General features: G+C 38.9%; 1 protein-coding gene across 5 annotated transcripts in view; it reads right to left on the bottom strand.

Moving 5' to 3' along the window:
- Positions 1–1,539: 1,539 nt before the first annotated feature.
- The window catches only part of LOC132406209 (tight junction protein ZO-3-like), a 101,427-nt gene continuing 88,701 nt past the window's right edge, over positions 1,540–14,265 (bottom strand). For all 5 annotated transcript variants that reach the window (XM_059991538.1, XM_059991539.1, XM_059991535.1 and 2 more), the window contains exons 15-21: positions 13,759–13,854; positions 11,962–12,038; positions 10,858–11,068; positions 9,085–9,185; positions 6,502–6,735; positions 5,721–5,761; positions 1,540–3,631 (exon numbers count right to left, since the gene is read on the bottom strand). In XM_059991538.1, coding sequence (XP_059847521.1) covers positions 3,523–3,631; positions 5,721–5,761; positions 6,502–6,735; positions 9,085–9,185; positions 10,858–11,068; positions 11,962–12,038; positions 13,759–13,854 — 869 coding nt within the window. In that variant the 3' untranslated portion in view covers positions 1,540–3,522. The remainder of the gene's footprint in view (positions 3,632–5,720; positions 5,762–6,501; positions 6,736–9,084; positions 9,186–10,857; positions 11,069–11,961; positions 12,039–13,758; positions 13,855–14,265) is intronic.

The following is a 14,265-nucleotide window of genomic DNA, read 5'->3' on the forward strand; positions in this document are numbered from 1 at the left end:
AGAATGCTAGAGGGAGGAAAGTTAAACTGAATAATGGGGACTACTGGAAACTGCTTTTAAAACCATTTTACACCAAGTGAATCAATCACATCAGAATTGAGCCATATTAGAAAATTGAGACATTTTCTTTAAAAGGGATAATTTATTTTATTGTGGGGGATGTGGTCTTATTTTGATTGTTTTATTGTTTGGAAGCAATTTAGCATCAGAGCAACAACCGCACAAGCACTGTTAACTTGCCTTGTAGCTCCCTCCATTTTAATTCCTAAAAGAAAAGGCTCTTGAAGGTGCTGATTTCAGAGGGGCTTGTGCTGAATTTAGTGGCTGACAGACTGGCAGGTGCATTGATCAATTCTCATTTAATTTATTACAAAGCAGTTTATTAGTGAAGTTGATGCCAATAGCAAAGCTCTCAACTTAGAAGGTCATGGCATACATGAATAACAGTGTGAGCTGCAGGGTTCCTCTGGAGTTTATTAATAATACATGACAGATATTAGGTTGCTGCAAGGCCCTGTCATTTTGGAAGAGAATATCAAGTAGGCTTTCTACTTCTCATTGCTATAGTCTGTGTTCTGATGGAAAACAAATGCACATGAAAGGATGGGATAACATTGATGCTCTTTCATTTGTGTAGTTCATGCAACTTCATAAAACATTCTAAGGAAATTCACAGGAGAATCACCAAACTGACTTAGAACTAAGTGGGATGTATCGTAGGTGTATAAACTAAGGTGAGAATAGTATTCTGAAATTTTGTGATCCAGGAAGCTCATGGCATCTGGAAAGAATGGAAAGTTAAAATTGCAACCACAGATTCAAACAGATCTAGTTGATTATTAATGTTAGAGATCTTCAGAAAGGATTTTTTATTATGGCTTTTTTTAAAATAGCAGCAATTCAAAAGTATTTCATTGGTAAATGTACTGAGATTGGGAAATATGTATAATCACATTATTTCCTAGTAGCATTTCAGTCACTGCAAAACTTTACAGAATCAGTTGTACGATTGTGGTTCAATACCCTCTGCTGTCTGCATGGCATTTGTACATTGCCCCTGTGACTGCGTGGGTTTTCCCTGGCTCCTCTAGTTTCCTCCCACATCCCCCCAAAAAAAAGCTGTACAGTTAGGATTAGTGAGTGAGGATATGTTATGTTGGTGCCGGAAGCATAGTGACACTTGCTGATTTGATTTGACTCAAAATAGCACATTTCAGTGTGTCTCAATGTACAAGCAACAAATAAAGCTAACCTTTATCTTTTTTTCTTTCTTTCAAATAGTGTACTAATTACTGTTGCAAAGCAAAAGCTTTCTGGGAAGGTAATGACTGCGGGCCATATCCATGAAAAGCCAGCAAGTTGAGAGGAAAGGGAAAAACTGAGATAGAAACTTAGTTTTATTAAACTTCATTAAAAAATGGATACTGTAGAACAGCTTGAGGCCAATGTTTTAATGCTGAACCCACTAAATGAGATTGGAGAAGCTATGGAAATCGCTGTGCAGAACTAATGCATAGCAGAAAGGAATGAGTCATTGCATAGAAAAAATACACATTTTATTGAAATATATATTGAAAATCTTCCAAAAACAGTTGCTTAGCATGAGAAGATATCAGGACTTAGAACTGTTATTATAAGGAAATGGATACGCAGCACAGACCTGTGATCCACTATCATCCCTCATCAACAAGCTGGAGTTACTTAAACTGCACCTGGAATGCTACTTATCCCACCATCCACACATTGTGTTTTAGTGCTGGGACTAAAGAGTTAATTCTTAGCCTGTCAAGCAAGTGACGCACATACTTTCAGCATTCCTGCCCTCTGCTCTAGGGTCTAGGTGAGGAAACACTCCCACTTCAGGCAGTAAAAGTCAGTATTAAGTTTTCCTGGTTCAGCTGAAAGACACAATAGAACTCCTTTGTATGGTACTGGCAATGTAGCTCAATCACAAGGTTGTATGTTCTGCTCCAGGGACAATGGTGACCTGTTACACTCAATGCTGTCTTGAGAGCATTTCATGCTCACTGCCACTAGTATATGAAGCTGTGCTGCCTTGATTATAGAGCTCTATAATTGCAGTAAGGGTGGATATCTGAATCTGGCAAATGACAGTATTATGCAAACTATTTCACAGAAACAGATCAGTCTGATCAATATAAAGTTCATTATTTGGTGTAAGAAAAAACACAAACACAACCTGTCTGACAAGAAAACTTGTAGATGATGCTTGTGATTCTGGAGTTTCTGCAGTAAGCTATATTTGAAAGGGATTATGATGATGTTTCTACATAAATAAGGCAGCCATAAATGTCCCAACTTATGTTGCTCTGAAAGTTACTGTGAAAGAAAGTAAATGCATTTTTCAGCATTTCCTGTGCCCTCTCCGATTGAGAATTAAAATTGATGTCATGGTCATAAGCTTACTGGGAATTGAGACAAGCCAAACTTATTTAGCATAAGCAGATTATTTATCTGTAGAAGAATTTCTATATATATTTAAGAAGATTTGTCTATTTTTTTCCTAATGTGCAGTAATAGCTGCACTAAATAATTCCAGCTAATGTAATTTAGAACTCCACCACAAGCCAAGGTGCTGAGATCACTAACTCATGGTCATATCTGGAATATTTATGGTCTAAAAGATCAGTGAGTTTATGTTCCTCCATTCTCTTTGAGCCTGACTACTCTTAAGGGTGCCTATTTCTGCACTGTTCTCCACTGAATGCTTAGGTAGCACATGTAATTGAATGGAAGCAATTATTTTATATCAAAAGTTATTGATTTTTTTGTTTTTAAAGAGATGCACTGTAGAATAGGCCCTTTGAGTCACACTGCCAGTAACCCCTGATTTAACCCTAATCATGGGACAATTTACAATGACCAGTTGACATACTAACTGGTCCAGCTTTAGACTGTGGAGGGAAAGCGAGCACCCAGAGGAAACCTGAGCCTTCCATAAAGAGGACACCAGGATTAAACCTCCCAAGCTGTAATACTGTTGTGCTAACTGCTATGCTACTGTGGTGATTGACGTAGAAGGAGAACATTTACCAATCCCATTTGAAATATTCCTGAATGAGCACATGAAGTTCCCAAAGAGCCACAGGCCAAGAACTGGGAAGTATGATTTACCTAATGGTACTTTTGTGACAGCCATGTACAAAATGGAACAAATGCTTTCATGCCATTAATTTCTAGGATAATATAGTCCAAAAGTGACCATCATGATGATCAATTAATTTCATGCAGGCCAAGAAATGAATGTAGAATCATCCAGACATGTACTATGGTGAATACAACAGTCCATTGATTTTTGGAGAGGTTAAGTATCACACTGAGGTCCCTTAATTTTACATAGTTACAGAAAAGGCTTATACTTTAGTTATTTATTACATTTATTTAAAAATTAACAGCCATGAAGCAGTTATAAACAAAGTTTGGTATATAACAGTAGCTAAACACTGATTATTTTTAAACATTGTTCTGTTGGTGGAGTGTTTTTTTTTCACGGAACACCGCTTACAATTCGGTGGCTGGTCCATTCCATTCATCATCATCATCCTCTTCATCAGAGCTATAGACGGGATCTCGTCTATACTTGATTGCATTGAGATCCTGTTTGCTTGGCCTAGAAAAGCATGATTGAAGAGGTTCATCTGTCACTTACGTAAATGAATGATCTGCATGCATATTGTATGAGATCTTAAGATAATTCAAAGCACTCCACATCCAGCGACGTATTTTAAATTGTGATGACATATTGACAATTACATTGCAGTCAGTTTGGATAGTAAAAAGAATGACATATCATTTATAGTCCTTTTCATACTCTAAATGATACAAGGCCATTTACAGCTAATACAGCATTTAGAAAGTGTACATTACTTTGCAAAAGCATAGCAAGAAAAGTAATCTGTTGTAATATTGATAACCTGTATCAATTTGTGATCAGCTACCACAGTGAGCTATCAGGAGTCCCCAAGGGAGTCCTACATTGAGTTTAATGCCTCTGCTGTACCTTTGGGTTCATCAGATGTGTGTGTGTGTGTGTGTGTGTGTGCGCGGGGTGGGGGGAAGCTTGCTCTCCCTATCGTACTGCCCTGGCTTGCATATCTAGACAGCCGGGACACATTATCCATGGTCAACTCTGACTAACGGAGGCCTCAGAAAAGTTACCACAAATATTCATAGAATTGACCTATTGATGAGGGTACAGGACCTTCAGCCCATTGAATCTGTGGCAAGCATCAAACATCTATTTATATTAATCCCACACTAACCCCATTTTTATTCTGCCCACATTCCCATTAATTCCTCATCTCATCCACCCCAAGACTTTTGGAACTCACCTACACACTAAGAGTGATTTACAGTGGCCAGTCAACCTACTGATTCACACATCTTTGAGATGTGAGAGAAAGCCGAATCCCCCGCAGAAAACATGCACACTCCACACAAACAGTACCAGAGGTCAGGATTGAACCTGGAGCTGTGAAGCAGCAAACTGAAAAGGGCTCTTATTAACTGTTTCTGAGGGATAAGTACTGACCAGAATAGCAGGGATAACTCCCCATGCAACACCATGGGAACGTCTATGTACATCTGAGAGAACAGATAGGGCCTGGGTTGATACCTTTTGCAAAACACTTGCAGCTCCCTCAAAATGACACCTTTACCATTGCATTTGAGTCTTCAGAGCAAAACCTGTACTCACAACCTGCTGGCTTTAAGGTTCTGCTAATTCAGTGACAACTGGCAACTAAACAAAAGGCTCAACAGACAGATAACCAAGTAATGCGTTCCTCTTTTGAAAGCAGTTATACACTTCCAGTGTTTTTGACCAACTTTCCACTCAAGGAGTGAAAACAAAACATATTGCATGCTGAGATTTTAACAATATATATTTTGCAAATTTTTTTAAATAAATAGCATATAAATAAGAGATGATTAATGTGTGAATTGGAAGCTGCGTTCCCCAAAGGTTGAGGGGCTGGACTTGAATGTAATATTCTAGATGCATACTCACCTGTGCTCTACATAAACAGAACAATATATCCTCGCTGTTATACTCAAATCCTCTTGCAATACAACCAATACACAAATTGGGTGCTGAATGTCTAAATTAACCCTCAGTGATTGGCGTACAAAGACATCAACAAAGTTAGAATTAGAATCTGCAGTTACTTCCTGGCTGTACCAGTTCACAGGAATATTGAGCGAGGAAATGGGGGGGGAGCAGCTCACACCAATGCACCCTCGGCATTGATTAATAACTTTAAATAGAGGGAATGCAGAGTGGGGACTTAATGAATTACTGCGCAGTCGATCAGTATGTATACTGTTTGAGCTATAATTAGCTTCATTAGATGCTCAATGAATGTTTTTAAAATTGTAAGCTAGAAGTCCAGGTTTGGATCCAGTTTGTAAATGTTTAACTGCTATGAAGGAACAATATAACTTTAAATAACCTGCTAACAAAGCACAAAAGCTTTTCAAAATTACATAGGATTGTATTACAAAAAAAGAAACATTTAATTTTTAGCTGTCACTTTAATTAACATGTTTCCTTTATAGGAAAAATAAAGATGAGAATTACAATTTCATGCTGGTTTAACGGTAGGTTTTAGTCTCATGGATCAGAAGCATGGGGTGTTACAATCTGTGTGCAGGATTCCTGTAATAAAGTGCTTTGGGTGAGGAATATTAAAGGCACTCACCTGGTATAATAAGGATCCCTGTACTGACCCTGAGGCTTTACCTGTTGGGACAAACATGCAGACTGAGCAACACTTCAGCAAGAAAACAATATTAGACACATTTACATTTAAGTTAGTGAGGAAATTCCCCTGCCAAATCATTGCATTTTTTTGTTAGTCCTGGCTGCTAATTAGTGTCTTCCACCTACCAATAAAAGGTTGAAAGTTCAGACCCACTGTAGCCAAAACACTGGTGGGATGTAAAGCTGTGCAGTTCCTCCATTTTACTCTATGTTCATGAGTGACAAAAGTAAATATTGTTAACTTACACGTTTTATAATTTAGGCTTAATTAAATGGTTGGTAAAAGTGTTAAGTGTTTTCAGCACCTCGGCATTAAGCACTGGGCTGGCTTGGGTGCACAAATTGGCAATGCCAGGTCACAAAGGGTTCATTCTTATTTACCACATTTGTCATTGGCGACAGAATCGTTCATTGCTCAATGTGAATTCTAACCCCTTACATTCTCTGTGTTAATACTTCCCTAATACTTCCTACTTATTGATCAAGAAGTTTTAAGCTTCTTTGTATTTAACATCATGAGTAACCAGATGACTCCAACTGTCATATTGTTATGGTTTCTGAAATAGCTCCAAATATTTCTCTAGACACCAAAAACATAAATAACAACCCATTCAGTTTAATAGCCTTTTTCTTTAAGCACTAGATTTTCCAGTTCTCCATTTTCACCTGGATTCCATGTTCCTTCCACAGTAAACGTTAACCACCATGGTTTCACATACCTGAGTTTCCATTGTGGGCAGTTGAGATGCAACAGTCCTGACGGGTTCTGAGGACCTAGTGATTGCAGGTGCATCTAGCCCGTCATCCAGTTCATTATCTGTGTATGCCCCTCCCTCTGCATCTGTGTCCTCGTAATCACTGTTGGCTCTGCTGTCCTCACAGCTCAGGTAATCCATACTCACGCTGTGTGATCGATTCATCAATTCTATATCCTCAGTAACTGTTTCTTCAGTCTGAAACACATACAGTATTAAAAAGTCACATGACCCATTAATCTAATACCTCACCCGCCCCCCCACCATGTTCCACATTCTGCACTCACAGATTCCACTGCATCTATTAATTTGCTTTCACCATTAAGAGGGAACCTACCCTATTGTGAGCTTCACCACAAACAATTAATGTGTTAATACTGTTTTGCCGACTTTGTTCCACCCATTTCCCTTGTAGTTTAAGTTCCCTTTACAGTTCATCACAGAGTCACAGAGCACCACAGCAGAAAACGGCTCCATCTAGGCCATGCTGATCAGTCCCATTGGCCCACAGCCCTCTATATCCCTCCCATCCACTTACTTATCCAAATTGTCCTTCAATGTAGAAATTCAACCCACAAGCACCACTTAATGCAGTAGCCTGTTCCACAACCTCATCACCCTCTGAGTGAAAAAATTTCCCCTGTGGTTCCCCTAAGTATTTCACTCTTAACCCAAGACCTCTAGTTCCAGTTTTACTCACCATTGATGGAAAAAGCCTACTTACATTTACCCCATCTATACCCCTCATTATTTTATATATCTATCAAATCTGCACTCATTTTCCTAAGCTCTGTTAAATAATGTCCTAGCCTTTTCAACCTCTCCCTGTAACTCGGGTCCTCAAGTGCTGGCAATATCCTTGTAAATTTTCTCTGTATTCTTTCAATTTTATTGGTATCTTTCCTGTAGGGAAGTGACCTGAATTGTACACAATACTCCAAATTAGACCTCACTAATCTCTTATACAACTTCAATATAAAATCCCAACTCCTGTACTCTGTACTCTGATTTAGGAAGACCAATAGCCCAAAAGCTCTCTTTATCAACCTGTCTACTTGTGATGCCTATTACAATGAAATATGCATCAGTATTCCCAGATCCCACTGTTCTACTGCACTCTGCAGTGCCCTACTCTTCACTGTGTAAGTCCTACCCTGGTTTGTCTTCTCAAAGCTAAAATCCTCACACTTATCTGCATTAAATTCTATCTGGCATTTTCAGATCATTTTTCCAGCTGGTCCAGATCCCACTGCAAGCTATGATAATCATCCTCGCTGTCCACTACACCCCCAACCTTAGTCTCATCCACAAATTTGCTAATCCAGTCTACCACATTATCATCCAGATCATTGATATAAATGACAAAAAACAATGGACCCAGCACTGACATCTGTGGCACACCAATAGTTACAGGCCTTCAGTCAGAGAGGCAGTTATCTACTACCACTCTCTGGCTTCTCTTGTGGAGCTATTTTACTAATTCATCCTGAATGCCGAGCAACAGAACCTTCTTGACCAGCCTCCACTTACGTGATATCCACAGCCTTGCCATCTGCAACATTCCTGGTAACCTCCTCAAAATACATTATAAGACTGGTTAGTCATGACCTACCACATACAAAGCCATGTTAACTATCTCTAATCAGGCCCTGTATATATGAATACTTACACATCTATGTAGTAACTTAGAATACCTTCCAATGATTTACACACTACTGATATTTGGCTCACTGGTTATAATTTTTCGTCTTACCTTTAGAGCCTTTCTTAAACAATAGAACAACATCAGCTCTCCTCCAGCATGAGCACTGCATTCAATCTATCCTTCGCCATGCACACTCCATTGCTCATAATTTCTTATAAGATAGAAGGAAGCTGTTCAGCCCATCAGGACAATGCCAGAGAAATGCCATTTGTCCCATTATTTCCCTGTAATCTATTCTTCCTGATATTCCCATCAGTTCCTCTCACCTCCTTGATTCTCCTGCCCACTATGAAAATGAATAATCAATTCACAATGGCCAGTCAACCTATTAACTCTGTTTTCCTCCAACGTCTTTGGAATGTAGAAGGAAACCAGAGCGCCTGAGGGAATCCCACCCAATCATAGAGAGAATGTGCAAACTCCACTCAGATACCTGAAGAAGGACATGTGGAGATCTTCTGCTCCTCTTTGACTACATCATAGAGAAGAGGGCTCCCAGCTGAGTCAGGATAATACAGAGGATGGATGTCACTACAGATCCCGCTACCTTCTCACCGATGTCCACATGTCCATACTTTCTGAGAGTAGGGATTTGTGCTAATCTTTTCCTTCCCAAGTCCAAAATAATTGTTGTAATTCTGCTTGCTGCTCTGTCTAAGCTCAACTGAATCAGCTTGGAACTGGGTCTTCCCTCGTGCAGAAGGTCAGAACCACATCAGAATGGTTTCTCATGGTGGTGTATCTTTATCAACATTTTGTCAATAGTTGGCTTATACATATACCAGCTATATTTGAACTTATAAACTTGAGGTAAAATCACTGCATGTCTCAGAATCAATCACCTTTTCTTCAGGAAACCACACTGGCTGTGTCTGCTGATCTTTGATTGTTGATTTCAGTGTTTCAAACCACGCACTAGAACCAGAATTCAGGTTTATTGTACCTGGAACAAAAATCCATGACATTACTACTAGGGAGTAGTAATTACTTGATACCAAGCAGTTTCAGGTAGAAATAATCCTGCTTGTTTGTAGTGTCTCTGTGCTGTTTGACAGATAGGAAACTGGTCATTAGAAAATCATTTTATTATTAATGTCAGAATCAGATTTGATATCACTGGCGTATGTTGTAAAATGTGCTAACTTAACAGCAGCAGTATAGTGCAATTAATGATAAATATAGAAAATAAATAAATGTATTACAGTAAGTATACAGCATCTGTATATTAAATAGTTAAATTAAAAGTAGTGCCAAAACAGAAATAATAAAAAAAAATGAGGTAGTGTTCATGGGTTCAATGTCCATTTAGAAATCGGATGGCAGAGGGGAAGAAGCTGTTCCGAATTGCTGTGTGTGTGCCATCAGGCTTCTGTACCTCCTTCCTGATGGTAATAATGAAAGGAGCGCAATTCTTGGGATATGTAGAACTATGTCCAAGTTCACAAGATGAAGAAGGGTTTCATCTTATTTGACTTCATCCTTTCAGGAGAATGAGAATAGTTGCAGTTCACAACATTATTTTAAAGGCACGCAGGGTCCTACTCTTAACCATTCTGCTACTGATCATCCTCCATGCGAGAAAATGATTTCTAATATTGGTTCAAAAATTGCTTTGATGTCCTGACCTGGCATTTTTGGATGAAATAATCTAGGCTGGCCTTCTCTCTTCAGTTAAATATCTTTTTACATCAATGTAATCTTCTGTCTGTCCTTGAGGCTGACATGATCCAGTTTATTCAGTTGTTCCTTAAAACTGATCTCTCTAACAATTTCTCTGGGGCCTCTACTGTTTCTAAAGTGGCAAGTAGAATAAATTTCCCAAAATAGACGAAGTGAACAACAGAGTTGGAATTAATAATGCCTTTTCACTCTGTGCGGGATGGTTGCTTTAATGATTCCAATCTTTGTCTAATTGGTAAGAGAAAGATATTAGTGACATCAGCAGAAATGAAAGAGTTTTCCTTCTCCAGTCTCCCAAATGTGTTGGTGCCGAGTTCGTTTCTCTGGGCCAGTAAGAGGTCTTTTGTATCTGACTCATACTGAATTTACAGCACTGAAAGAGGTCACCTGACCCAAATGAGCCATGTTTGTGTGAAGTCTCCATTCTACATCGCCTCACTCTTTCAGATTATCCTTCCATCCCTCCCTCACTCACAAGAAAGGCAACTGGCAATTATGGGAAGAGGGTGGGGAGTGGGTATCAGTGGATGGTTCTTACATGGACCTGATATGGACTGGAGAGGTTGAATACCCTCCTTCAGTGCTGCAATTATGGACCTTCAAAAAATGCATTCAACTTAATTTAGTTGCTGCTTAGTGGATGATGACAGATCATTTTAGTGTAGTATTCTAATAATAATGTCAGAATAAATCAACAATTAAGATGATGTTTCCATTACTGAGTAAATTCACTAATCATATTATGTACAATGCAGAAAATAAGCTATAGATTAACTCTGGCCTGATAATTAATTTATTTTAGGTATTTTATTGAAAACATTCCAGGGTTTTAGATCTGAGCTAACAAAATGCACTCCTAAATTAATCAGGGTCTGGGTGCATCTGAAGACTGATCACCTTGAAGTATTTCATATGCTTGAAGCTCCAGACTTTACCTGTGAAGAGATGAGACCAGTACTTCCTCAGTTTTACAGCCTGTGCGTAGAGACTCTTAGAGCTTTTCCGTGACTGAGGGAAGAGGTGCTGCCGCATGGCTTTTACCTCCTGCTTATTGTCCGGATTGAAGAACACCACAATCGGATACCACTTCACATAGTTTAGTCGCTCAATAGCAGAAGGTGTGATGTCAAGTAGTCCATGTTTGTTCTGAAAATTATATTGAAATAATGTGTATCATATTATTTATTTCAGAGAAGTGCTTTCTCCCCCACCGTTGAAGTGGTTCTAAATCAATGGGATTATATGTATGATACTGGACCACTGAAAGTTAAAAGAAAACACAATGTCTTGGTCAAAGATACAAGTTTTAAGGACCACACTAGATGTGAAAGAGGGTGTTTTAAGGAAAGAACTCCATTGCTTAGCGCCCAAGACAAAGGAAAGCATGACTGCAAGTGACAAGCCACTAAAATCAGTAAATCTCTTGAGAATATGTAGATCCAGAGCTTGGACCTGGAACCACAGGTGAGGAGAGCAGCATAAGAGATGAACCAGATCATTCTTCGTTACAAACTATAGTTCCATACTTATAATTAGTGAAAACAGCATGCTTTTACAAATTTAATTAATTAACTGAATTCATTAATCCAGTTATCCAACTGCCCTGGTGGGATTTGAACTCATGTCACCAGATTCTCTTGGCACTTGGATTACTGTTCCTGCAAAATATTCACTTTATTATTCCCAACGATGATAGCTGCTCTTCCGTTTTCTCCACCCCCTCCCCACAATAGCTCATGACTTTTTATCTGCACTTCACCATAGGCAATGGGGTGAAGTGTACTCTACACTTACACAAAATGATGTCCATATTTTTATATATAAGAAATTCAATACCATGTTTCATTTTGCTCCTTCTAAACCTGGGGTATAGAGAACTCTACATGATATTTCAACCATGGCCCAGAAAAGGATCAGACAACTCAAGCTACAGTCAAACTTGAGACTTCTCTGGTCCACATTACTTATCTCATCTAGGTTGACCATTATTAGGTTTCTGGACAAGACCCATAACTGATGACCAATTGATGATCAGTTACCTTTTGAGAGATAAGTCGCACAGTTTCAAGTTTGATGATGGACGATGATCCCTCTTCAGAATTCCTCGGCATCGTTTCTAAAACGGACATAGTGTAGGATCAGTGATTTAGAATGACTCGGAAAATAGAAAATGACAAATAGCATAGACAGATACAATGTGATGCACGAAGGCAGAGTGACAACAGCATTTACTGGGAGCAATAAAACAGGGAGGAAAGGATCCAGGTGTTTTTATACATTGATCACAATTAATGCAGGGAAGTTGCAGCCAAAGTATTAAAATAAACATTCTATTTAAGTCACAGGACACATTTTGGTCCGAGTCCACCATCAGAATTCTACATCCGGTTTAAATTCCTCCACGTGGTGGGTGAAAAGTGGCCCGAGTGAAGCTTCATAGGAGAGGCTAAAATTGATACACAATTTAAAAGTACTAATTAACTTAGGCATGTTTGAAGAGAATGTAGATTTTGCTTGATCTATTAGAAGTTTAGCAAACTGTAAAAGGGTTGATGGTGTAAAATTGTTAGATTTTTTTCAGACTTCAAGAATTAAGGGTAATTGGAGATCATGCATTTAAAATTTGCAGGAATAAGACAGGATGAGCAATTGTGGTGAACAGTTCCTTTGGAGATAGTTGCAGGGCTATGCTCACTCTGAAGTACAAACAAAGTGTGTTAAGTGCTTTCCTAGAGACAAGACTTCTGCGTTGGTGCGCTCAAATGTAGTTTTCAAGATAAAACTGATGCAACTTCTTAAATCGAAAAGTTGACTGTCACTTTGCTGCTTGGCCTGCTGACTTCCTGCAGCAGCTTGAGTTATTTTGCTCCAGTCTTCAGCATCTGCAGTCTCTTGTGTCTTCACTGATTTCAAAGATGCTCTGAGGCATATCGGACTATCTGCTCGGTCAATGCCCTTGAGCCCAGGACCAGAGTAGTGACTTACTGAGGAAAGGTTCAGATGCAGTTCACATTCAGTACTCAGACTTTATGCCAGGAATCCCTGGCGGAGAGAGAATGATCCCATTCATTTAAATGGAACCAACAAATGTATGAAACAGGATGTCTAATTATGTACATTCCTTAAATTATCTTATTTTACAGCTCTTACTTTTCTTAGGGGTTTGAGTTGCTTTTAATTGTGAATATTTTAATTTCAATTAAAATGTTCCAATCTATTTGAATAGTTTTTAAATGTCTCTAACTGGACACTTAAAAGTTGTTAGCAGGGTTTTGGACAGATAACCTGGCTCCTGATGCATAAATCTGGGAGGGAGGGTCTAGATGCAGTGAGTCTGCTCAGAGTCAAGGTTCAGAATGTTTCTCTCACCAAAACTAAATATCAGAGTAAATACAACTTGCGGCCAATGCTGTGCTTAGTTCACAATGGGCCCTGTCTGCTACTGTCTAAAATGTTGAGAAACACTGTATGAACTACAAGGGGTTAATAACAACTTCTGTTTTTATTTCTGATTTTTTAAGTTTTTAAAATAAAAATCTTCGTTTGCTCATGCTTTTTCTGACTTTTTCTATATTGCCTGAGCAGAGTGACTAAAGGGGAGAGGCCTTGGGCAGCAGCTTGCCTAGGGGAATGTATTTTAGTGTAATCCTGATCTGTGCACTGATTTCAAAGCACAAATTCCCATTTTAAATAACAGGGAATGCTGAAAGATGGAGTCACTCTGTAAGCAACAAATTTAAGATTGCAGTTGAGCTGGTGAGCTGCATTCTGGTCAAGTCATCATTGGCTTCACATCTAGGATGGGGGACTAAAGTCACGATGTAATGTGTACTCACGGGCAAGCTCAAACTGGTCAGGCAGCTCGCTGACCAGACTTTGAGTAGCAATGTCTGAAATTGGTCCAAGAATCACCACAGGCCTTTTATAACTGGCTGTAACACAAAATAAAAGAATGCAGAATGAATAAATATTATAATTTCTGGACAAAATAAAAGCAAATATATATTTTACTTAGTGATGCAACCAAGAGTAAGGGTTCCACCGAGCTGTTTCACCCTCCCGTCATTCTACATAGCTCCCTGTGTAGCTGTCATAGAAAGTACACTTCAGCTGCCTCCAGAGGCATAGCAACCCCAGGTTCAACAATTCAGTTGTAAACACACTGGTCATGTTTCAGAGCTTTAAAACAGGAGAAAACCACGACTGTGGTTTATTGACGTGAGCACACCCCAGTATCAGGAGTTTGACGTGATCTCCAATTTGACATTCAGACAAAACACAAATACTCAATTAGTGAACCAAAAATAGCTGAGATCCAATTTGTACTTTGAAGTGTGATCTTA

This window comes from Hypanus sabinus, chromosome 16, assembly GCF_030144855.1.
Source record: "Hypanus sabinus isolate sHypSab1 chromosome 16, sHypSab1.hap1, whole genome shotgun sequence".
In the NCBI taxonomy this organism is placed as follows: Eukaryota; Metazoa; Chordata; class Chondrichthyes; order Myliobatiformes; family Dasyatidae; genus Hypanus; species Hypanus sabinus.